Source organism: Heterodontus francisci, chromosome 29 (assembly GCF_036365525.1).
Source record: "Heterodontus francisci isolate sHetFra1 chromosome 29, sHetFra1.hap1, whole genome shotgun sequence".
NCBI lineage: Eukaryota > Metazoa > Chordata > Chondrichthyes > Heterodontiformes > Heterodontidae > Heterodontus > Heterodontus francisci.
The window spans coordinates 23,696,409-23,722,117 of NC_090399.1; the positions used below are offsets into that span (position 1 = coordinate 23,696,409).

At 44.7% G+C, this 25,709-nt stretch overlaps 2 protein-coding genes across 8 annotated transcripts in view; one reads left to right on the forward strand and one right to left on the reverse strand.

Moving 5' to 3' along the window:
• Positions 1-18,170, forward strand: part of LOC137346197 (SLAM family member 9-like) — a 57,005-nt gene extending 38,835 nt beyond the window's left edge. For 2 of the 4 annotated variants that reach the window (XM_068009602.1, XM_068009603.1), the window contains exon 5: positions 12,388-18,170. In XM_068009602.1, the coding sequence (XP_067865703.1) occupies positions 12,388-12,472 (85 nt within the window). In that variant the 3' untranslated portion in view covers positions 12,473-18,170. The other 2 variants (XM_068009601.1, XM_068009600.1) reach the window with 2 other exon arrangements.
• The window catches only part of LOC137346196 (RNA-binding protein 4B-like), a 191,325-nt gene that overhangs the window by 27,899 nt on the left and 137,717 nt on the right, over positions 1-25,709 (reverse strand). For 2 of the 4 annotated variants that reach the window (XR_010968681.1, XR_010968680.1), the window contains exon 6: positions 8,376-9,457. The exons of 1 other annotated variant lie outside the window; for it this stretch is intronic. The gene's annotated coding sequence lies outside the window, so the exon portion shown is untranslated. Of the gene's footprint in view, positions 1-8,375; positions 9,458-25,709 lie in introns of those variants that run through there. One more of the 4 variants, XR_010968678.1, reaches the window with a different exon arrangement.

Consider the following 25,709-nt stretch of genomic DNA (forward strand, 5'->3'; position numbering starts at 1 on the left):
TCATGGTTCTAAGAAGTTTGATTCAATGGTGTGCAAAGTTTCAGTGGGTGCTATTTAACCTGTTCCCTGATTGAAGATGTTATAAAACTCTTAAACTGGAACCAACTGGCTAAGTAGAGTCAATTTGAAGCATGTAACTCATTACCGTAGTGACACACCAAACTGACTGAGGTCATGACTTTACCTATAGCATCTGGGTTTACTATCATAAGAAATAGAAGCAGGAGTAGACCATTCGGCCCCTTGAGCCTGCTCCACCATTCAGTAAGATCATGGTTGATCTGATTGTGGCCTTAACTCCACTTTTCCTCCTGCCCCCATAACCCTTGACTCCCTTGTCAATCAAAAATCTGTGTTGTTCAGCCTTGAATATATTAAATGACTCCGCCTTGACTGCTCGCTGGGGAAGAGAATTTCAAATATTAACGATCCTCTAAAAGAAGACATTCCTCCTCATCTCTGCTTAAATGAGAGACCCCTTAATTTGTAACTCTGCGTCCTAGTTCTAGATTTCCCCACAAGGGGAAACATTCTCTCAGCATCTACCCTGTCAAGCCCCCTCAGAATCTTGTATGGTTCAATAAGATCACCTCTCAATCTTCTAAACTCCAGTGAGTATAGGCCCAACCTGCTCAACCTTTCCTCATAAGACAAATCCCTCATCCCAGGAATCAGTCTATTGAATCTTCTCTGAACTGCTTCCAATGCAAGTATGTCGCTCCTTTAAATAAGGTGACCAAACTGCATGCAGTATTCCAGGTGCAGGCTCACCAATGCCCCGGACAGTTGTAGCAAGACTTCCCTACTTTTATACTCAATCCCTTTTGCAATAAATGCCAACATTTCATTTGCCTTCCTAATTACTTGCTGTACATGCATGCTTTTTGTGATTCATGTACAAGGACACCCAGGTCTCTGTACCACAGTGTTCTGCAGTCTCCATTTTTTGTTTTATTCGTTCATGGGATTTTGGGCATCGCAGACTAGGCCAGCATTTATTGCCCATCCCTAATTACCCTCGAGAAGGTGGTGGTGAGCTGCCTTCTTGAACTGCTGCAGTCTGTGTGGGGTAGGTACAACAACAGTGTTGTTAGGAAGGGAGTTCCAGGATTTTGACCCAGCGACAGTGAAGGAACGGTGAGATAGTTCCAAGTCAGGATGGTGTGCAGCTTGGAAGGGAACTTGCAGCTAGTGGTGTTCCCATACATTTGCTACCCTTGTTCTTCTAGGTGGTAGAGGTTGCGGGTTTGGAAGGTGCTGTCGAAGGAACCTTGGTGCTTTGCTTCAGTGCATCTTGTAGATTGTACACACTGCTGCCACTGTGTGTTGGTGGTGGAGGGAGTGAATGTTTGTCAATGGGCTGTCAGTCAAGCAGGCAGCTTTGTCCAGGATAGTGTCGAGCTTCTTGGAGCTCATTGGAGCTGCACCCATCCAGGCAAGTGAAGAGTACAGAGAACAAAGAACAGTACAGCACAGGAACAGGCTATTCGGCCCTCCAAGCCTGAGCCAATCTTGATGCCTGTCTAAACTAAAACCTTCTGCACTTCCGGGGACTGTATCCCTCTAAGCCCATCCTATTCATGTTTTGTCAAGATGCCTCTTAAACACTGCTATCGTAGCTGCTTCCACCACCTCCCCCGGCAGCAAGTTCCAGGCACTCACCACCCTCTGTGTAAAAAACTTGCCTCGCACATCCCCTCTAAACTTTTCCCCTCTCACCTTAAACCTATGTCCCCTAGAAACTGACTCTTCCACCCTGGGAAAAAGCTCCTGACTATCCACTCTGTCCATGCCACTCATAACTTTGGAAACCTCTATCATGTCGCCCCTCCACCTCCATCAGTCCAGTGAAAGCAGTCCTGAGTTTATCCAACCTCTCCTCATAGCTAATGCCCTTCAGACCAGGCAACATCCTGGTAAACCTCTTCTGTACCCTCTCCAAAGCCTCCAAGTCCTTCTGGTAGTGTGGCGACCAGAATTGCACACAATATTCTAAGTGTGGCCTAACTAAAGTTCTGTACAGCTGCAGCATGACTTGCCAATTTTTATACTCTGTGCCCCGAACGATGAAGGCAAGCATGCTTTATGCCTTCTTGACTACCTTTTTCACCTGCGTTGCTACTTTGTGACCTGTGGACCTGTACGCCCAGATCTCTCTGCCTGTCAATACTCCTAAGGGTTCTGCCATTTACTGTATACTTCCCACCTGTATTAGACCTTCCAAAATGCATTACCTCTCATTTGTCCGGATTAAACTCCATCTGCCATTTCTCCGCCCAAGTCTCCAACCGATCTGTATCCTCTTGCAATCCTTATCACGATCCGCAACTCCACCAACCTTTGTGTTGTCCGCAAACTTACTAATCAGACCAGCTACATTTTCCTCCAAATCATTTATATATACGTCAAACAGCAAAGGTCCCAGCACTGATCCCTGCGGAACACCACTAGTCACATCCCTCCATTCAGAAAAGCACCCTTCCACTGCTACCCTCTGTTTTCTATGACCGAGCCAGTTCTGTATCCATCTTGCCAGCTCACCTCTGATCCCGTGTGACTTCACCTTTTGTACCAGTCTGCCATGAGGGACCTTGTCAAAGGCTTTACTGAAGTCCATATAGACAACATCCACTGCCCTTCCTTCTTCAATCATCTTCGTCACTTCCTCAAGAAACTCAATCAAGTTAGTGAGACACGACCTCCCCTTCACAAAACCATGCTGCCTCTCGCTAATAAGTTTATTTGTTTCCAAGTGGGAGTAAATCCTGTCCCGAAGACTCCTCTCCAATAATTTCCCTACCACTGACGTAAGGCTCACCGGCCTATAATTTCCTGGATTATCCTTGCTACCCTTCTTAAACAAAGGAACAATATTGGCTATTCTCCAGTCCTCTGGGACCTCACCTGTAGCCAGTGAGGATACAAAGATTTCTGTCAAGGGCCCAGCAATTTCTTCCCTTGCCTCCCTCAGTAATCTGGGGTAGATCCCATCAGGCCCTGGGGACCTATCTACCTTAATGCTTTGCAAGACACCCAACACCTATACTGCCTGTGTGGAGTTTGCAAGTTCTCCCTGTGTCTGCGTGGGTTTCCTCCCACATGCCAAAGACTTGCAGGTTGATAGGTTAATTGGCCATTATAAATTGCCCCTAGTATAGGTAGGTGGTAGGGAAATATAGGGACAGGTGGGGATGTGGTAGGAATATGGAATTAGTGTAGGGTTAGTATAAAATGGGTGGTTGATGTTCGGCACAGACTCGGTGGGCCGAAGGGCCTGTTTCAGTGCTGTATCTCTAAGCTAAACCTCCTATTTGATAACGGCATGACCCAGACTATCTACACTCCCTTCCTTGGACTCATCATCCACCAAATCCTTCTCTTTGGTGAATACTGATGCAAAGTACTCATTAATACCTCGCCCATTTCCTCTGGTTTCACACATAGATTCCCTCCTCTGCCCTTGAGCGGGACAACCCTTTCCCTGGTTACCCGCTTGCTCTTTATATACGCATAAAAAGCCTTGGGATTCTTCTTAATCCTGTTTGCCAATGACTTTTCATGACCTCTTTTAGCCCTCCTAACTCCTTGCTTAAGTTCCTTCCTGCTGTCTTTATATTCCTCAAGGGCTTCGTCTGTTCCCAGCCTTCTAGCCCTTACGAATGCTTCCTTTTTCTTTTTGACTAGGCTCACAATATCCCTCGTTAGCCAAGGTTCCTGAAACTTGCCAAATTTATCCTTCTTCCTCACAGGAACATGCCGGTCCTGGATTCTAATCAACTGAGGTTTGAAAGACTCCCACATGTCAGATGTTGACTTACCCTCAAACAGCTGCCCCCATTCTAAATTCATCAGTTCCTGCCTAATATTGTTATAATTAGCTTTCCCCCAATTTAACACCTTCACCCGAGGACTACTCTTATCCTTATCCACAAGTACCTTAAATCTTATGGAATTATGGTCACTGTTCCCGAAATGCTCCCCTACTGAAACTTTGACCACCTGGCCGGGCTCATTCCCCAATACCAGGTCCACTACAGCCCTATCCCTAGTTGGACTATCTACATATTGTTTCAAGAAGCCCTCCTCGATGCTCCTTACAAATTCTGCCCCAGTCAAGCCCCTAGCACTGTGAGTCCCAGTCAATATAGGGGAAATTAAAATCACCCACCACTACAACCCTGTTACCTTTACATCTTTCCAAAATCTGACTACATATCTGCTCCTCTACCTCCCGCTGGCTGTTGGGAGGCCTGTAGTAAACCCCCAACATCGTGACTGCACCCTTCCTATTCCTGAGCTCCACCCATATTGCCTCGCTGCATGACCCCTCCAAGGTGTCCTCCCGCAGTACAGCTCCTTAACCAATAATGCAACTCCCCCACCCCTTTTACATCCCCCTCTATCCCGCCTGAAGCTTCTAAATCCCAGAACATTTAGCTACCAATCCTGTCCTTCCCTCAACCAAGTCTCTGTAATAACAACAACATCATAGTTCCAAGTACTAATCCAAGCTCTAAGTTCATCTTTCTATACTTCTCGCATTGAAACAAATGCACTTCAGACCACCAGTACCGCTGTGCTCAGAAACATCTCCCTGCCTGCTCTTCCTCTTAGTCTTACTGGCCTTATTTACTAGTTCCCCCTCATTTATTTCACCTGCTGTCCTACTGCTCTGGTTCCCACCCCCCTGCCACACTAGTGTAAACCCTCCCGAGAGACGCTAGCAAACCTCGCAGCCAGGATATTTGTGCCCCCCCCCCCCAGTTTAGATGCAACCCGTCCTCCTTGCACAGGTCCCACCTGTCCCTGAAGAGATCCCAATGATCCAGATATCTGAAACCCTTCCTCCTACACCAGCTGTTCAGCCACGTGTTTAGCTGCACTATCTTCCTATTTCTAGTCTCACTGGCATGTGGCACAGGGAGTAATCCCGAGATTACAACCCTAGAGGTCCTGTCTTTTAACTTTCTACCTAAACTCCTCCTGCAGGACCTCGTCACTCTTCCTGCCTATGTCGTTGGTACTGATGTGTAGCACAACCACTGGCTGTTCACCCTCCCCCTTCAGAATGCCCCCTGTCCGTTCAGAGACATCCTTGACCCTAGCACTAGGCAGGCAACATTCCATCCTGGAGTCTCTTTCACGTCCACAGAAGCACCTATCTGTGCCCCTGACTATAGTATTCCATCACATTCCTGACTTGTGCCTTGTAGATGGTGGACTGGCTTTGGGGATTCGGAGGTGAGTAGCTCGCCACAGGGTTCCTAGCCTCTGACCTGGTCTTGTAGCTACAGTATTTATATGACTACTCCAGTTCAGTTTCTGGTCAATGGTAACCCCCAGGATGTTGCTACTGGGGGATTCAGCGATCCTAATGCCACAATGTCATGGCGAGATGGTTAGATTTTCTCTTGTTGGAGATGGTCATTGCCTGGTACTTGTGTGGCACGAATTTTACATGCTACTTATCAGCCCAAGGTTGGATATTGTCCAGGTCTTGCTGCATTTCTACAGGGACTGCTTCGATATCTGAAGAGTCACGAATGGTGCTGAACATTGTGCAATCATCAGTGAACATCCCCACTTCTGACCTTATGATTGAAGGAAGGTCATTGATGAAGCAGCTGAAGATGGTTGGGTCTCGGATACTACCCTGAGGAACTCCTGCAGTGATGTCCTGGGGCTGAGATGATTGACCTCCAACAACCACAACCATCTTCCTTTGCGCTAGGTCTAACTCCAACTAGCAGAGTTTTCCCTGATATCCATTGACTCCAGTTTTGCTAGGGCTCCTTGAAGCCATACTTGGTCAAATGCTGCCTTGATGTCAAGGGCAGTCACTGTCGCCTCACCTCTGGAGTTCAGCTCTTTTGTCCATGTTTGAACCAAGGCTAAAATGAGGTTCGGAGCTCAGTGGCCCTGACGGAACCCAGACTGAGCGTCATTGAGCAGGTTATTGCTAAGCAAGTGCCACTTGACGGTACTGTTGACAACACCTTCCATCACTTTACTGGTGATTGGGAGTAGACTGTTGGGGTGGTAATTGGCCGGGTTGGATTTGTCCTGCTTTTTGTGTACAGGACATACCTGGGCAATTTTTCCATATTGCCGGGTAGATTGCTAGTGTTGTAGCTGTACTGGAATAGCTTGGCTAGGGGCACGGCAAGTTCTGGAGCATCGGTCTTCAATACGATTGCCAGAATGTTGTCAGGGCCCATAGCTTTTGCAGTATCCAATGCCTTCAGTCGTTTCTTGATATCATCCGGAGTGAATCGAATTGGCTGAAGACTGGCATCTGTGATGCTGGGGACTTCAGGAGGAGGCCACGAGGGATCATCCACTTGGCACTTCTGGCTGAAGATTGTTGCAAATACCTCATCCTTATCTTTCGCACTGATGTGCTGGGCTCCCCCATCATTGAGGATGGGGATATTTGTAGAACCACCTCCTCCAGTTAGTTGTTTAATTGTCCATCACCATTCACGGCTGGATGTGGCAGGACTGCAGAGCTTAGATTGATCTGTTGGTTATGGGATCGCTTAGCTCTGTCTATTGCATGCTGCTTATGCAGTTTGGCATGCAAGTCATCCTGGGTCGTAGCTTCATCAGGTTGACACCTCATTTTGAGGTGTGTCTGGTGCTGCTCCTGGCATGCCCTCCTGCACTCTTCATTGAACCAGGGTTGGTCCTCTGGTTTGATGGTAGAGTGGAGGATAAGTTGGGCCATTAGGTTACAGAGTGTGGTTGAGTACAATTCTGCTGCTGATGATGGCCCACAGCACCTCATGGATGCCCAGTTTTGCATTGCTGGATCTGTTTGAAATTTAACACATTTGTAGTGCCACATAATATTTAAAAAATTTTCTGCTTTTCTATTATTCCCACATTATACTCCATCTGCCAAATTTTTGCCCACTTACTTAACCTATCTATAATCTCTTTGCAGACACTTTGTATCCTCATCACAACTTGCTTTCTCATCTATTTTTGTATTGTCAGCAAATTTGGCTACAATACAGTCGGCTACAATACAAAGAATCAGACTGTTTCATGACTGAAAGTCTAGTGCATATAAGATTAAAAGTAAGATACTTAGAACAGAGAGCAGAAGAAACATTGTTCCACAGAGGGTGTGAGGCTATGAAATGAACTTCCAGATTTAGTGACTGACTGGCTGAAGCAGAGACTGGGGGGGAGGGGGGTGTTGGGCACTGAATGGTGTCCAGTTATTCGTATTTAGTCACAGCATTGTGAATGGACATTGGTGACAATTCAGCAGAAACCTCCTATTTGTGTAAATAAAGTTTCAGCTAATCTTCTGCTGACGTTATAGCGGCAGGAACCCCCCCCCCCCCCCCGGAAATGTAAGTCCCATATCAGCTTTTAGGAAATTGGGTAGAGAGATGATGCATGGAAAGGATAAAGGGATACAGGAACAGGGAAAGCACGTGGGATTAAGACAACTGATCGTTTGGAGGATAACACTGATACAAACTGGTTCGACCAATGGCCTATTTTGTCACTGTAATTTGCGTGCAATACTATGAACCAAAGGTTCAGCACATTGTCTCCACGTTTTAAATCATTCTTTTCCAGGACTCCTTCAGATTTCTCCTCTTCTTCCAACACCTACAACATTGGCACCACCAAAATATTGTTTACCAATGTATTGAATCTTCTGTCCAATCCATTTCAACTCTCGTTGCTGCCCTGTAATGCTTACCTTGATACTTCTTCTAGGTTTCTCAACAAAAATAATGTATTAACACTTGCTGGCTTTAGCATGTTTCTGTGCTGGCGGAGTTTGTCTGATTGGACTACTGATCTTAAACTCTAGATTAACTGCTTTTTGTTTACAAGAGTGGAGATGCAGCATGAGATAAGGCCAATCAATAATTCTTTCTTTCCATAAAAATATTTCCACCCAACTGGGGCAACTACTTGAGCTGTATCAGTTCAAAAGAGTAATGATTTTATCCACCCCACGCTTTGCTTTACCTTGAATAAAAGAGGACTATCAAAACTTGAAATAGTGAGAGTTTTATACAAGAGGACATCTTAGGACTCTGACTGATCATTAATATCCAGTCATATAGTTCTTTGCGACTAATAATAACTGGACACCACTTCCCTGATAGCCTATTTATAAATAGACCTACATATCAGTGTCACTGGATGGGTCAGCGAGGTGACCGATCAGTGCTTGCACAAGTGTCCACTGGGGGCATTGCCAGACAGCACTCACGTCTAGGCTTTTACACAAGAGGGTTCACCTGGATGAGACTGGCCACAGGGCACCTTTAGCACAGTGAAGCAAGAGGGAAATTGAAAAGTATTTCTTTTTTATTTTACAAAAAGAGCATCCAGACATGGTTCAAACAGCAATTGTTTTTATTTAAAGCTCCCAACACTGAGGGGACAAGTGAATCACCCCAGTACGCTGTGATCAGGAGACCGTGCAATGCCAGGGACCAGGTTAGTACAAGCAGCAAAGCCATGTTGGGTCTATTCACTCTCATTCTCTACAGCTTCCTCTATCCTAACAATTAACTTGATCTGGCTGTTTTAACTTGGAAAAGCAACATTACTTAAAGCTACAGATCCCATATTCATTTCAAATAATTCAAACATTTTGTAATGTAAGTCCCAATATTAGTTACGTGGCATTGTAGCTTGACTACTTCAAAGACTCTCAATGGTGAGGTTTCCAACAGTAACACAAAGCTGCTGTTTTCTTCATCTGTTTCCTTTCCATTTGCATGAATTCTCTTCCCATATCTTTGGGCGGAGGGGAGTGGTTTGTGGAGGTTGGGCTTTGATTACCCATCTCATACCTCATACTAGAAAAATTATGTTATCTGATCACCAACTTTATAATTTCCAGTTTTTCCTGTCTCTCTTTTATCAATGTGACTGTGGTCAGTGGCCCTCTGAACTCTCCTCCCCTTGTTCCTCCTAAGCGCCAAAGAATTGTTCTTTCTCCTCTCTTTTTATCCTGTTATAATTCACTCTATGGAGTTCCCTCAGCCTTTCTTTCCTCCTAACCTACAGTGAGAATAAAAACCTAACTAAGCTTGACATTATCTACTCATTGCCCCGATTAACCTCGTCTTCCCTTCTGCTTTTTCCAGCCACTGTAGGTTTTGGTCTTTCAGATGGGATTCTCAGTGAATAGTAAGAAGCTGCCACATTCTCGGTGGAAATTATAACTATGACATGAATCTCCTATTTTTTCCCAAACTTTGTTTCCCTTTCAGCCAGTTTCTCCCCGTCTCCATTGTGGTGCTGAGCAGCCCAAGCATGAGAATAGATGAATAGGCATCTCCCAGCTTCTGTCACTGCCACTTTAGAGCTTCTCCAGGTCATACCAGAGATGTGTCCGGGATTCATTTTCAGTCCCATGTTCTTCCTTCCTGTCCTCTGAGGAACTGCTTGGCTGTTACTCCTCGGGGAAGATCTGCAAGTAAAAGTCAGCAGGTTGAGAGTTGGAGACCTGAACCCAGATCTACCAGCTGCATGACACACTGTGCAAACTTTTAGAATGGATATCAGGAGCAACACTTAAGAATAATTCTGGATCTACTAATGCGAGGATTGAAGCACTCTTTAACAAATAGTAACCCTGCCATGAAAGCAGCTTTAAACATGACTGCTATAAGTGTTTGCAGTTATCCTAACCACATGCTTGCGTTCAGCTGAGAATTCTTTGCTGATACCTATATCTGCTTTGCATTAGTCCAAGGTAGATGTTGTCAGCACATTATACAAACACTACATACAAAGCAGTGCCCTTATTCAAATTCTGATCTGTAATCCCCTGGGGCTACAGGATCCATTACAGATATTCTCCCCTCCAGTGAGACATAAAGGGAGGAACTGATAATATAATAGTTGAGGCTAACACCTAGTGATAGAGCTGTCAGACAAGCTGTCTCCCACATAACAGTATTGAATCTGCGCTATCTTCCTTGAACAGCTGTCGTTTCACAGAGTTAGGGAGGGAAGGTTTATTTGTTAATTATCCGGCTGATGTTCATCCCAGGCTTGTGGATTCTTACTGAAAGAACTATTTCCCATCATGACAAGGCCCCATTGCTTGATCTTGGTGCCTGTGCTGAACTGAGAACACCTATTGCAAAATTGGGAGCAATTTTATCACTGCATCCCCCCCACCCCCGCCATCACCCACTTTAAGTATCTGAAGAATTCTGGCTTAGAATCACTCTCAAGCAAGTGGGGGAATCCGCATCCAAGATTTATTTAAAATGAACGAGCCTGCATTTAGCATTCTATATTGAAATTTGGGTCTGGCACTGAAGCTGAGTGTAATGTCCCCCACGGTAATGGGGAAGAATCCTACTCTGGACTCTGTACCTTGAAGTGTAACTGTAATCTGCAGTGCCCAGCAAACCTGTTGTTTTATTTACTGAATTTTTATGCTTGGGACTGTATTGCCTTGCTATGTTATTGTTCCTTACTAATTTATTAATATTGCATTACTGTTGCCTCTATGTGCTAACATTATCCCAATTTAGCATTAAAAGTTTGTTCATATATCCTGACCAAACTATATTCTTCCCGTGTGTCCTTGCTGTTTATCATGGGGTTGTCATTGTCCCAATACTGTTCTGTCGATGTCTTGTATTGCTTTCCATAATTTTTCAAGCATCTTCTATTGTTCCCTGACTGCCTCACCAAGGGATTCCATTACATTAGCAATTATTTGCCAAATTCTTATTGCATTGTTCTGATTCTATCAGCTTTTTCCTTGTCTGTGCAAGGCATTGTCTTCTAACTATTGTACCAACATGTTGGCATTGCTCCCCTGACCAAGGTCTGTCTTTGGCCAGGGCCAGCACAGAGGTTTAAATACTGCTTGTGCGATCTGCTCTACTGGTCCCATACCCGAGTTATAGCAGTTAAGGACCGAAGGAACATCGGAACAGGGCTGGGCCATTCAGCCCTCCGCGCCTGTTGGGCCACTCAATTACATCATGGCAGATGTGTAACTTGAGATGCGATCTGTTACTCATATAAACCCTAAAAAAATTCTGAAATTAACATCTAGTTGCATTTACCTATCCCTTTAATTGACGAATTGTTTCTCCAGGGCATAAGCTGTCAGATAGGATCCCCTTGCCCATTCATTGATCCTATTGGGGTCTGATAGCTCATCACCTCAGTTATTTTTTATTGACCTCACCAGTCCAAAAATAGTATCTTTCTGTTACTCTTGCACTGTAAGGGTAATTCTAACCTAACCTGCCTGTAGGGAAACTGACTGGATGAGGTGCAATGCTGGTTTTGTATCTTGCCTAAGGTCAGTTGAAGTCAATGCGGAATAATACAAAACCAGCATTGAGGGGAAGTAACAGACATCAGGAGAGTATTAGAGATGCAAAGTGTAATTTTAACCTAGCACACCGGATGAGAATCTCTCAGGATCGGATGGAATGCTGGTTTTGTATCTTGCCTAAGGTCAGTTGAAGTCAATGCGGAATAATGTGTCCTGGTCATCCTCTCTCTCTCTGCTACATTCTGACTGTGTCTATTCTTAATTCTGTTACATGAATAGTAATATTCTGATCACATGAATGTAACAGCACCAATATCAGAAATCAAGGCTTTACTTGAATGGGATCCCACATGGCCACTTTAGGAGCAAAGAGAAGGTAAAATTAAAGGGAGCATACAAAGAATTCAAAAAGATATTCCAAACTTGGTGCCATCAGCTTGGGCCTGGGTATAAGCTCTGCAGCACATTGTGGTTTACACCTTGGCTGCAGAATCAGCAGCACGCTATCTCCATGTGGTCTCATAGTATGTGCTGGCTCTGACTAATAATATGTAAGCGATCTGATAAGAGAATGGACAGAAATGAGAAAGGGTGCAATGAACAGTGACAACAGACAGTGCTCAGAATTAGCAAACCACATCACGCTTAAAAAGCATCTGACAGGGCTTGTCGTTACTTCCTGTGTTGATTCTATTCTGTCTTTAGTCTGTTGGTATTTTGTCATGTTGGTGAGAACGAAGGAAAATCAGATATCCACCTACATCAGCCTGACATTACAGACTTCCTCCATAATACCCGAACATTACAGAACTCCCTCTACATACACTACAATACAAAATTCGCTCGAAATTACACTGCAGCTTCCTCTACATTATTCCATAGTACACTGCTCTCCTACATTATCGTACAGTACAGAAATCCCTCTCCATGACCCTGACATTACCAAGCTCTCCTACATTACGTTGCTGATAAAATAATGCTCTGCATTCACCTGATGCATTTTATAAGATATATTGCAACTATGAATCACAATTGAAAGTTCAACTTCTGATGCTAAACAGCATATTCTACTGAAATTATTTTCTTTTAAGTACCAGGGACATTTATGTCAACTGGATGCCAGCGAAAGGCAGCAATGTCGAGGAGTTCAACTCACCACGATATATGATGAAATAAAATTCAACCCTATGTCCACACCAATGACGGCGATGAAGGAAGAAAGTGCCAACGCCTGACTGTTATCCTCTGCCACGTGACAGACAACAGCAGGCCTGAACTGTGCCCAACAATTGCTAGTTCTCACTCGCTCTTTTGCTTTTATAGCTGATTTGGGTCGGCTTACTTGTGTGAGAAAGCAGACAGTGTGCCAAAGGCGGCCCCAAAGGTTCAATGTTTAGGGCTGAGTGCAATGAGGGAAGTACAAACAGAAAATGTTGGAAATACACAGCAAAGCCATCAGCATCAGGAAAAGAGAGAACAATGGGTGAAACAAAGAGAAAGAAGGACAGAAACTTAGGTGAGAGCATGATGATTGTACAATGTTCAGCACCATTCGCAGCTCCTCAAATACGAAAGCAGTCAGTGTAGAAATGCAGCAAGATCTGGACAATATCCAGGCTTGGGCTAATAAGTGGCAAGTAACATTTAGAGAGATACAGCACCAAAACAGGCCCTTCGGCCCACCGGGTCCGCGCCGGCCATCAACCACCCATTTATACTAATCCTACATTAATCCCTTTTTCTCTCTCACATCCCCACCTTCCCTCATTCTCCTACCATCTACCTACACTAGGGGCATTTTGTTACAATGGCCAATTTTACCTATCAATCCCCAATTCTCTGGCACCCGGAGGAAACCCACGCAAATCACAGGGAGAACTTGCAAACTCCGCACAGGCAGTACCCAGAACTGAACCTGGGTCGCTGGGGCTGTGAGGCTGCGGTGCTAACCACTGCGCTACTCAAGTGCCAGGCAATGACCATCTCCAACAAGAGAGAATATAACCATCTCCCCTTGACATTCAATGACATTACCATCACTGAATTCCCTACTAACATTCTAGGGGCTACTAGTGACCAGAAACTGAACTGCAGTAGTCATATAAATACCGTGGCTACAAGAGCAGGTCAGAGGCTAGGAATCCTGCAGCGAATAACTAACCTCCTGACTCCCCAAAGCCTGTCCACCATCTACAAGGCACAAGTCAGGAGTGTGATGGAATAATTTCCACTTGCCTGGATGGGTGCAGCTCCAACAACGCAGCCTGCTTGATTGGCACCCCATCTACAAACATTCACTCCCTCCACCACCAACACAGTGGCAGCAGTGTGTACCATCTACAAGATGCACTGCAGCAACGCACCAAGGCTCCTTAAACAGCATCTTCCAAACCCGCGACCTCTACCACCTCGAAGAACAAGAGCAGCAGATGAGTGGGAACATCACCACCTGCAAGTTCCCGTCCAAATCACACACCATCCTGACTTGGAACTATATCGCCGTTCCTTCACTGTCACTGGGGCAAAATCCTGGAACTCTCTTCCGAACAGCACTGTGGGTGTACCTACCCCACATGGACTGCAGCAGTTCAAGAAGGCAGCTCACCACCACCTTCTCAAGGGCAATTAGATTTAGGCAATAAATGCTGGCATAGCCAGTAACGCCCATATCCCATGAATGAACTTTTAAAAAAAGGCTCAGATATACTGCTTCATCATACAAAGGAGTAGGTGATGGGTTAAACAGCCTAGAAACAGAATACATTAAAGAGCTGGAAAGAGGTGTTACGGGCGAGCTGAAAACTGCTGTGTATTTCCACCATTTCCTGTGTTTATTTCTAAATGCCACTGTTGTCAGCGTGAAAGAGGAAAATGGAAACACATTCAGTATCTACATCATGCTGATCGGACTGCATGAGGGAGGGAGGTAGATGGTGGGTTGGGGGAACTCCTGAATGCTCCATCTAATAAATAGTTGATACACTATGTATTTCTCTAACCTGAAATTACCCTGTGTAAGGAGACACTCTTCCTTTTTGCCAGCTTGAATGTGTTCCCATTATCATCTCCTGTGTCACTTGACAACAGTATCATTTAGAAACAGCTGGTTAGTTACCACAAGAGGTTTCGCTACTGTGATAGATACAGAAAAGTTGAACCATTTCCAATAGTGTACTGTTAACAATAGATTAAAGAACTGCAGAAAGTACACAAGACTGTATCATAATGCTTTTGACTAGGTTTAATTGAAGAACTGGATTTCAACATGTGAATGAAGTGGAGTGGGACTAAGTGGATGCAGGCAGCATAGGCTGAATACCCTCTTTCTGTGATGTATGATTCTATATCTCTGGCTTCTGAGAGGCACGGGTGCGACAACTGAACTTCCCCGCACCTCCCCACGACCCCTCGACTGACATCACTACGTAAGATTTTTAAAAATATATATATATTTCTTTAAATCGCTCATGGGATGTGGGCATCGCTGTCAAGCTCAGCATTTACCCTAATTGTTTGAGACACAATTTATTTCTCTACCAAACCTTACTGTTGCATCTTGGTCACACTTTTACATTTACTTTTCTATTATAAATTCTTATGTCTACATGAATAACAGCAATGACCCATGTAAACTTGTTACTAGTCCACCACTGATGGCACTGTAGCACCTCAGGAACCATCTCCCGATTTGCCAGTCTGTAGTGCTTCCCAAATTGCTACAATTATTGCTCTATAACAATAGAAAAAAATACAATTTTTTTTGAAACAAACACGAGAATGCATTGCTTCAAAAAATGGGGACTAAAATATGTCTGCAAACTTTGGTCCAATTATTTCTAACTGCTCGTAACTAAAGTTTGCACCTGCCTGCGTGCGACACCTCAGGAGATCGACTACTCTTCTTTCGGGCCTCCTTATCTCGAGAGACAATGGATACGCGCCTGGAGGTGGTCAGTGGTTTGTGAACTAAAGTTTGCACCTGCCTGCGTGCGACACCTCAGGAGATCGACTACTATGTACATAAAATATATACATTGACTCAGGGTGAAATAAACGCTGTTCCTTCTCAGAGTTTAAAATGGAAGGCCAGAGACAGCCACAATCAGTTTTCAATGAAAGCTGTTCATTTTAACAAAGGATTCTTTAAGGTCCAGGTTGTCTTTGATTTGTGATTAAACAGAGATCATTTATGGTAAGGCACACCTCTGCACTCGACAACAGTTCAGTACAACCGTAGAAAGGAAAACAATGCCTGAACATTAACCAAGGTCTGCGGATCAGCGCTCCAAGCTCTTCAAAAGATCACATGGCTCAGTTGATGCTGTTGAATGATGGTCATGTGCAGCATTGGGTAACCACAGAGTACTGAGATCATCCCTAAATCTAATAATCCTGTCTGGCAATGAATTAGCCTTTGTTCTGTACAGATGCAGCAAGGATTAGATACATACATGCCAACCTACAAAGCTCAAAAGGGAGGCGACAACTTCAAAAACAAATTAGAACTAAAAAACACCCCAAGACCAAGACCACTGCTTCAAGATGACAGAGTTAAAAGCCTTTTTACTTTGTACAATTTTATTACTGTTTTGGTACATTTCACCACTCAGGTTTTTTTTCACGAAAACTGAAACCCAGCAACCTCATGTATAACAGAAAAAGTAGTTAAACGAGAATGCAGTGGAATGTGGACTTGACATGATTTAAGTTGCAGTTATATTAAAAGGGTGGGGAAAACTGAAAACACAAAATTGCATTTTTTGCATTGGTGAATTGAGACATTTTTGAACGGGGAATTGAGTTCTGATGGAATAAATATTTCCTAGAGGAAACCTAACAATGTGACCCTTCGAGCAAGTGGAAATGGGAAGATTCTATAATGGGTGACAAACCCACACTGCTGATTTACTGTCCAGTGGATGTGATATGTGAGGCCATTGGGTTTCAGCTTTTGCAAAAGGTGGTTTACATTAACAGTATTGAACAGAAGTGAAGCAAAGGTCATTAATTGTATATTAATTTAGTGTTTAATTGTATTCAAGTAGTTGAGATTCACTTGTATTCTTATATAGAGGAGCAGACTTAAACTGTGTTTAAAAACAAAATACTGGAAACAGGTCTGGCAGCATCTGTGGAGCAAGAAACTAATGAAAAGTTGCATACCTGAAACATCGGGCTGGATTTTAAGGAGCCTGCGACATCAGGATCTGTGGCGGGGGGAGCCTGAAGATGGCCTGCCACGGACCTCGATGCCAGCAGGGCCTGGTCTGATATTGCCAACAGTGGCGAGACCGCGTGGCTGCCCCGCCCCGCTGCTCGGCGACAGAACTGCACTTTCAATATTTATATTAAATAAGTGAATTAATTAATCTCACGTTTCCTCCTGATGGTCTGCTGGGATTTTCAGCCTGGTGGCCGGCGCTAATGTACCTTCGGATTCCCATCCAGGAAAACAAGGTGGAACACCTATGGGGAGGGAGATAGGTTTATCAGTACAGGGTTGGAGGGGGGAATAATGAGGTCAAATTAGCGCCTTAGGTGTAGGGAATGGTGGGAAGGGCTGAAGTTGAAAGTTTGTGCAGTTTGGAGAGGGAAGGTCATGCATGTGAGGTAATGCATTTTGGAAGATCTAATACAGGTGGGAAGTATACAGTAAATGGCAGAATCCTTAGGAGTATTGACAGGCAGAGAGATCTGGGCGTACAGGTCCACAGGTCACTGAAAGTGGCAACGCAGGTGGATAAGGTAGTCAAGAAGGCATACGGCATGCTTGCCTTCATCGGTCGGGGCATAGGGTATAAAAATTGGCAAGTCATGCTGCAGCTGTACAGAACCTTAGTTAGGCCACACTTAGAATATTGCGTGCAATTCTGGTCGCCACACTACCAGAAGGACTTGGAGGCTTTGGAGAGGGTACAGAAGAGGTTTACCAGGATGTTGCCTGGTCTGGAGGGCATTAACTATGAGGAGAGGTTGGATAAACTCGGATTGTTTTCACTGGAACGACGGAGGTGGAGGGGCGACATGATAGAAGTTTAGAAAGTTATGAGTGGCATGGACAGAGTGGATAGTCAGAAGCTTTTTCCCCCCAGAGTGGAAGAGTCAGTTACTGGGGGACATAGGTTTAGAGGAGATGTGCGAGGCAAGTTCTTTACACAGAGAGTGGTGAGTGCCTGGAACTTGCTGCCAGGGGAGGTGGTGGAAGCAGGTACAATAGCAACGTTTAAGGGGCATCTTGACAAATACATGAATAGGATGGGAATAGAGGGATGCGGTCCCCGGAAGTGCATAAGGTTTTAGTTTAGACAGGCATCAAGATTGGCTCAGGCTTGGAGGGCCAAATGACCTGTTCCTGTGCTGTACTGTTCTTTGTCAGATGGTAAAGGTGTGTTTGAGGGGAGGGGGAGGAAGGGCAATTAATTAATGTAATTACTGGGGGGAAAGGGGCAAAAAGAGATGTATTTATTTATTTATTTTAATTCCATTTCCTTTTTAATTTATAAATGGCATCAGCGCCTGCACACAGACAGCTGACGCCATTGCCGGGGACATACAGCCCGCCCCCTCCATGTAACAGGGGACGCAGCCTGCCACAGCTACTTAAATGAGCCACCACGCTTGGAATTGCAGTGGCTCTTTGGCGTGCGGCCCTTTTATCCGCCAGCCACCGATTTCAGCAGCAGGCTTATAAAATTCAGCCCATTAACTCTGTTTCTCTCTCCACAGATTCTGCCAGACCTGCTAAGTGTTTCATGCATATTTATATTTCAGATTTCAGCATCCACAGTATTTTGCTAATGGAACTGTTTGTTGGGTTTGGAGGAGTATGTTTGTAGCGTGTGTCTCTGTAAATAAAAGTTTATAAGTATGTAAAGACTAGACTCCAGTTTTATCCTTTACTGCCTGGCTGTCTGGAATGTATTACGGCTTTGCCTTACTTGGTGACTTCACACCGGAACCGGCTGAAAAAGGCATGCACCAATAAGCAGGAGTCAACGATTGTTTCCTCTTTCTAGCCATCATAAGGAGTGAAACAGTGCTCAGACATTGGCCAACGCTCAAGCAGACTGAAATGGATAGCACTCAGCCAGACTACAGCAAACAGAAGGTATTACAAAAAATTCAAAAGACTGTAAGACCAGAGATGCAATCACACTTCCATCCCACAATTAATGTGGGCAGAGAACTTTTCTATCATGTGATTGGTGACAGAAGTGTAAAGTAGTCTCAGTGAGGGATCAAGATGACAAAGTATGAAAGTGAATCTCAAGTGGGTGATCGATGTCACCCAAACTAACAGTTGATGAACCTGCAATGCTTGCAGAATAATCCGTTGCATTTGTACCTATCACCATTATCCAAAAAGACATTGCCTTTTGCTGCAGCAAGTTACCACAAATTCAGACACTGAACTCACACAAAATGGGAATACTATTTTTTTAATGTAAAGACGGGCTCTCAAACAGTAAGAGGGCTCCGTGATCTGCCACAGGAGGAGGTCCAATTCTGAGCTGAGACGCATGAAGTCTCTAATCAGCAGTTTACTTAATTCAGTGTTTTACTGCACAGCAGGAATAAATGGTAAAGGGAAATTGCAGCTTTTTGGTTTACCAATCTATGAGAAACTACTGTAATCTGTACATGGTTTTTCATGCCATGCTCCTGTACGGTGACAGGGCTGCAGTGGGAAGAGGCCCTTAATTTGGAGTTAATTACCCAGTTAAGGGCCTCAATTAGAGGTGGGAGGGAAGGTCGTTCATAAGCCTTCCCGCCCTGGACTTAAGTTTGGCGGTAGAGGGCGCCCCCCCACCACCACCCGACCTGATTTTATGCTCTCCTCACCTCCATACCCGCCATGGGGGAGTGCATAACATTCCACCCATAGAGTTATCAAGGAACAGAGTGCTTCATAAACGAGTGCAAAAGTAAGGAACTTGGTGCAAGTGGGAATACGCTGCCGAGGGGGAAGGAAGTGGGGCTTTTTATTCTTTTTGCTTTACCTCCAGTATCTGGTGAATGTTTTTCTTCTGTCTCCAAGCTAGGAGACTATAACTTGCTATTACTTTACCGTACAACATTAGGAACTAGATAACTAATCAAATAAATAAAGTCAAGAATGAAACCAGACGGACCACCCGGCATCGACCTAGGCACCGGAAACGACAACCGCAAACCCAGCCCTGCTGACCCTGCATAGTCCTCCGTACTAACATCTGGGGGCTTGTGCCAAAGCTGGAAGAGCGGTCCCACAGACTAGTCAGGCAACAGCATGCCAGGAGCAGCACCAGGCATACCTCAAAATGAGGTGTCAACATGGTGAAGCTATATCACAGGACTACTTGCGTGCCAAACTGTGTAAGCAGCATGCGATACACAGAGCTAAGTGATTCCATAACCAACGGATCAAATCTAAGCTCTGCAGTCCTGCCACATCCAGCCGTAAATGGTGGTGGACAATTAAACAATTAACTGGAGGAGGTGACTCCACAAATATCCCCATCCTCAATCATGGAGGAGCCCAGCACATGAGTGCAAAAGAAAGGCTGAAGCATTTACAACTATCTTTAGCCCGAAGTGCCAAGTGGATGATCCATCTCAGCCTCCTCCTGAAGTCCCCAACATTACAGATGCCAGACTTCAGCTACTTCGATTCACTCCGTGTGATATCAAGAAAGGACTGAAGGCACTAGATACAGCAAAGGCCCTGACAATATTCCAGCTAATAGCAGTGAAGACCTGTGCTCCAGAACTTGCTGCGCCCCTAGCTAAGCTATACCAGTACAGCTACAACACTGGCATCGACCTGGCAATGTGGAAAATTGCCCAGTTATGTCCTATACACAAAAAGCAGGACAAATCCAACCCGGCCACTTACCACCCATACAATCTACTCTCAATCAGTAAAGTGATGGAAGGTGTCATCAACAGTGCCATCAAACTGCTCAGTGATACTCCGTTTGGGTTCTGCCAGTCACTCAGCTCCTGACCCAATTACAGCTTGGTTCAAACATGGACAAAAGAGCTGAACTCAAGAGGTGAGGTGAGACTGACTGCCCTTGACATCAAGGCAGCATTGGGAGAGCTGTCCCAAAGACTAGTCAAGCAACAGCCTGACATAGTCATGTGCACGGAATCATACCTTGCAGACAATGTTCCAGACACTGCCATCACCATCCCCGAGTATGTCCCTTCCCACCAGCAGGTATGGCATCAAGGAGCCCGAGGAAAACTGAGGTCAATGGGAATCAGGGGGAAAACCTCCGCTGGCTGGAGACATACCTAGCGTAAAGGAAGATGGTTTTGGGTGTTGGAGGTCAATCATCTGAGCTCCAGGACATCACTGCAGGAGTTCCTCAGGGTAGTGTCCGAGGCCCAACCATCTTCAGCTGCTTCATCAATGACCTTCCTTCAATCATAAGGCCAGAGGTGGGGATGATTGCACAATGTTCAGCACCATTCGCAACTCCTCAGATACTGAAACAGTCCGTGTAGAAATGCAGCAAGACCTGGACAATATCCAGGCTTGGGCTGATAAGTGGCAAGTAACATTCGCGCTCCACAAGTGCCAGGCAATGACCATCTCCAACAAGAGAAAATCTAACCATCTCCCCTTGACATTCAATGGCATTACCATCGCTGAATCCACCACTATCAACATACTGGGAGCTACCACTGACCAGAAACTGAACTGGAGTAGCCATATAAATACTGTGGCTACAATAGCAGGTCAGAGGCTAGGAGTCCTGTGGCGAGTAACTCATCTCTGACCCCCCCACCCCCCTCCCATCTGCAAGGCACAAGTCAGGAGTGCGATAGAACACTCTCCACTTGCCTGGACGGGTACAGCTCCAACAACACTCAAGAAGTTCGACAACATCCAGGACAAAGCGGCCCGCTTGATTGGCACCCCATTCACAAACATTCACGCCCTCCACCACCAACGTACAGTAGCAGCAGTGTGTACCATCTACACGATGCGCTGCAGCAACGCACCAAGGCTCCTTAGACAGCATCTTCCAAACCCGTGACCTTTACCAACTAGAAGAACAAGGGCAGCAAATGCATGGGAACACCACCACCTGCAAGATCCCCTCCAAGTCACACACCATCCTGACTTGGAACTATATCGCCGTTCCTTCACTGTCGCTGGGTCAAAATCCTGGAACTCCCTTCCTAACAGCACTGTGAGTGTAGCGACCTCTCATGGACTTCAGCGGTTCAAGAAGGCAGCTCACCACCATCTTCGTAAGGGCAATAAATGGTGCCCTAGCCAGTGACTCCCACATCCAATGAATAAAAAAAGACAGACATGGCAGGGAGGTGATGTGCCATAACTGCAACATGTGGGAGTTTGTAGAAAGCATTTTAATCCCAGACACACATATTTGCGGTACATTTCTGCAACTTAAGCAACTTTGGCTCGGAGTTGCTGAGCTGCAGTCCCAGCTGCACAGACATTGCGGGGCATCAGGGAGGGGGAAAGTTACTTGGACATTTTGTTCCAGGAGGCAGTCATATCGCTTAGGTTAAGTAGAACTTTAGAATTGGTTAATGGTCAGAGACAGGAATGTGTGACTGCGAGTCAGGCAGGTATGGAGACCCAGGATGGAGGAGCTTCGGCCCTTGACTTTGATCAACAGGTACGAGGTACTTGCTATCTGTGTGGCTGAGAACAAGGACTGCAGGGTGGATGTGTAAACTGAGCATAACACCATTGTGCAGGAAGCCATTCAAGTAGGGGGGCAGGGCACGAGTGAAAAGAAATGTGATAGTGATAGGGGACAGTGCAGTCAGGAGGATAGATACAGTTCTCTGCAGCTGCAGCCAAGAGTTCTAAAGGTTGTGCTGCCTGCCCGGTGCCAAGGTTAAAAACATCACAGCTGGAGTTGAACTTGGAGTATGGGAGAGGATCCAGTGGTCCATGTAGGGACCAACCACATAGGTAGAACTAGGAATGATGTTCTGCTGAGTTTGAGGACTTAGGGTCCAAATTGCAGATTCTCAAAGATAATAATCTGTGGATTGTTACCTAAGCCACTCACTAATTTGCATAGGGTCAAGCAATTTAGAGAATTAAACACGTGACTCAAAGATTGGTGTGGGAATAAGGTGTTTAAATTCATGGGGCACTAGCATCAGGCTCGTTATCTGAATGTGCAAAGCATTTGTAATAAGATAGGCTAACTAGCAGCACAAATAGAGATAAATGGTTTAGATCACCATCACAGAGACATGGTTACAAGATGACCCAAGTTGGGATATAAATATTCCAGGGTACACAACATTTTGAAAAGATAGACAGAATGGAAAAGGAGGAGTAGCCCTGATAGTAAAGGATGACATCAGGGCAATAGCGAGCAAGGATCCTGGCTTAGAAAGCCAGGAAGTAGAATCATTATGGGTCGAGATTAGGAATAGCAAGGGTTAGAAAATGCCGCTGGTAGTAGTTTATAGGCCCCCCTAATAGTTGCTATTCTGTTGGACAAAGCATTAAGCAAGAAATAATTGGAGCTTGCAACAAAGGAAATGTAATAATCACAGGGGCCTTTAATCTTCATATAGACTGGACAAATCAAATTGGCATAGTCTAGTAGTTAAGTTTCTAGAATGCTTCTGCAACAGTTCCCTGGAAAAATACATTGTGGAACTAACTAGCAATAAAGCTATTTTATATCTAGTATTTTGCAACGAGGCAGGTTTAATTAGTAATCTCAGAGTAAAAGATCCTCTGGGGAAAAAGTGATCATAATACAATTGAATTCCATATTAAGTTTGAAAGCGACATACTCCAGTCCCAAGCAAGGATCTTAAACTTTAAACAAAGCCAATTACATAGGTATGAAAGGAGAGCTGGCCATGGTTGATTGGGTAAATAGACTAAAAGGTCTGGCAGTAAATAAACAGTGGGAAACATTGAAAGAAACAATTCAAAATGTTCAATAAAAATACATTCCATTAAAAAACAAAAACTCAGCAAGAAAGATCCATCCATGGCTTACTAGGGAAGTTAAGGATAGTATTAGATTAAAGGAGGCTTCTACTGTTGCAAAGAATAGTGCTAAGCATGATAATTGGGAGAGTTTTAGAAACCAGCAAAGGGCAACCAAAAAGTTGATGAAAAGGGAAAAAATAGAATGAGAGTAAACTAGCCATGAATATAAAAGCAGATTGTAGGGGCTTTCAAAAATATATAAAAAAAGGTGAGAAGCAACAGTAAATATTGCTCCCTTAGAGGCAGACACAGGAAAAATTATGAGGAAAGAAGAAATGGAAGAGATGTTGAACAAATATTTTAAAAAGGCCTGGATTTTCACAGTGGGATTGTAAACAGAGGTTGGGACCATATCCAGGTCCTGAATCCGCCTCTGGGTGGGTGGGGAGAAGGGGAAACAGTAATTGGTCACAAGTTTCATGGAGGCGCCCTCTCAATTGCTATGGAGAAGGGCTTGGCGGTCAATTAATGGCTGAAGCGATGGGAACCGAGGCAGGACAACTCAAGTCTGGGCCTGATTTAAACTGGCCGCCCATTTGAGTGTTGACACTGCAGAGTGGAAGTTCTCAGAAGGCTTGATTGCTACAATGTCTCAGCAGAGCCAGAGGCCTGGAACCCAGGGCCGGGCAGCCTTTGATTTTCAGATGCAGATCTGGAGGTCCTGCTGGAGGTCATGAAGGACAGGAAGAGGTCCTCTTCCCCAAAGGTGGCAGGAGGATGCCACCCATCCAGACAAAGCAGGCACGGGTGGACATTGCTGACGGCGAGCGGAAGAGGTATTGCCTGAAGAACCCGGATCCAGCATAGGAAGAGGTTCAATGACCTCTGACGCTCTGGTAAGGTGAGTGCAACCCGCGACACTCAGGACAGGCCTCTGGATATTCGCTTTTCAACAGAAACACCAGCTGAGAAGCTTCAGGGTGCATGTTGCTGTAAGAGACAGTAATATTATCTTTAATCAAAATTTGTGGTTGAGATTAGTGAGGCTATCCAACCCAGAAGTATCAAGAGTTTAAATGAAATACAGAAAACTGACCGAATCTGACGAGCATGCATTGCAAAGGCAGAAAGGGTTTTTGAGCTGAAGAAACCTGTTAACAGCTACAAGCTGTTTTCATTAAAGATAAACAAAGTCACTGGTGAAAAGACACATGAAGACTAGTAAAAAAACAGAACAGTCGTAAACATCAAGTGGAAAATAAGCAAATGTATTTTAAAGCTATGGTTTGTTTTGATGCTGAGTTAGAACTTTAGGGAAACTTCACATACGCAAAAGCATGGAGCCATGCTATCTGACAACACAAAGATAAGAGACTGGACATGTTTTAAAAATTCTAATTTAGCGGGCCTAAGTAGTCCAAAGTGTTTTGAGAAGCTGCAAGAATGACAGAGTTTGCCTTCTTTTGAAATGCAAATAAACTAGCTCCTTAAGAAGCTGTTTTTTAAAAATTATTTATGCTTAATCTATCAACATCCTGGTGGTTGCCATTGACCAGAAACTGAACTGGACTAGCCACATAATACTGTGGCTACAAGAACAATTTAGAGATCTGTTTTTACAGCAAGTAACCAATCTCCCGACTCCCCAAAGCTTGTCCACCATCTACAAGGCCCAAGTTAGGAGTGTGATGGAATATTCTCCACTTGCCTGGATAAGTGCGACCCCAACAACACTCAGCAAGCTTGACACCATCCAGGTCAAAAAAGCCCGCTTGATCAGCACTCCAATTACCACCTTAAACATTCATTCCCTCCACAATCAACGCATAGTGGCAGCAGTGTGTACCATCTACAAAATGCATTGCAACAACTCACCACACCTCCTTCGACAGCACATTCCAAACCCGTGACCTCTACCACCTAGAAGGACAAGGGCAGCGGGTGACTGGGAACACCCCACCTGAGAGTTCCACTCCAAGTCACACACCATCTTGACTTGGAAATATATCACCATTCCTTCACTGTTGCTGTATCAAAATCCTGGAACTCCCTCCCTTACAGCACTGTGAGAACACCCGCACCAGATAGACTGCAGTAGTTCAAGAAGGCAGCTCACCACCACCTTCTCAAGGGCAATTAGCAATTGGCAACAAATGCTGGCCTTGCTAGGCAAGCCGATATCCCATGAAGGAATAAAAAAAATCATATTAGCTCTGCCCTTAGTTGTCCAAGCAACAGTTTGTAATAAGGCAGTAATTTAAGAGACTTGCATTGTTTAATTGTCCTGTGGTTTTAAAATGTGCATGACCAGGAAAGGAAGCTGCTATTGTGTTTACTGATAAAGATCTTAAAGGCATCTGTAACCTTCACAAGAGTTTCTGATATCGTAGAATGAACAAAGAATTAGATGCCTCATTGGACAACTGCAGCTTAAAGTGGAATTTGACAGAACAGTATGAAGCTGTCAATTAAAAATCCCAC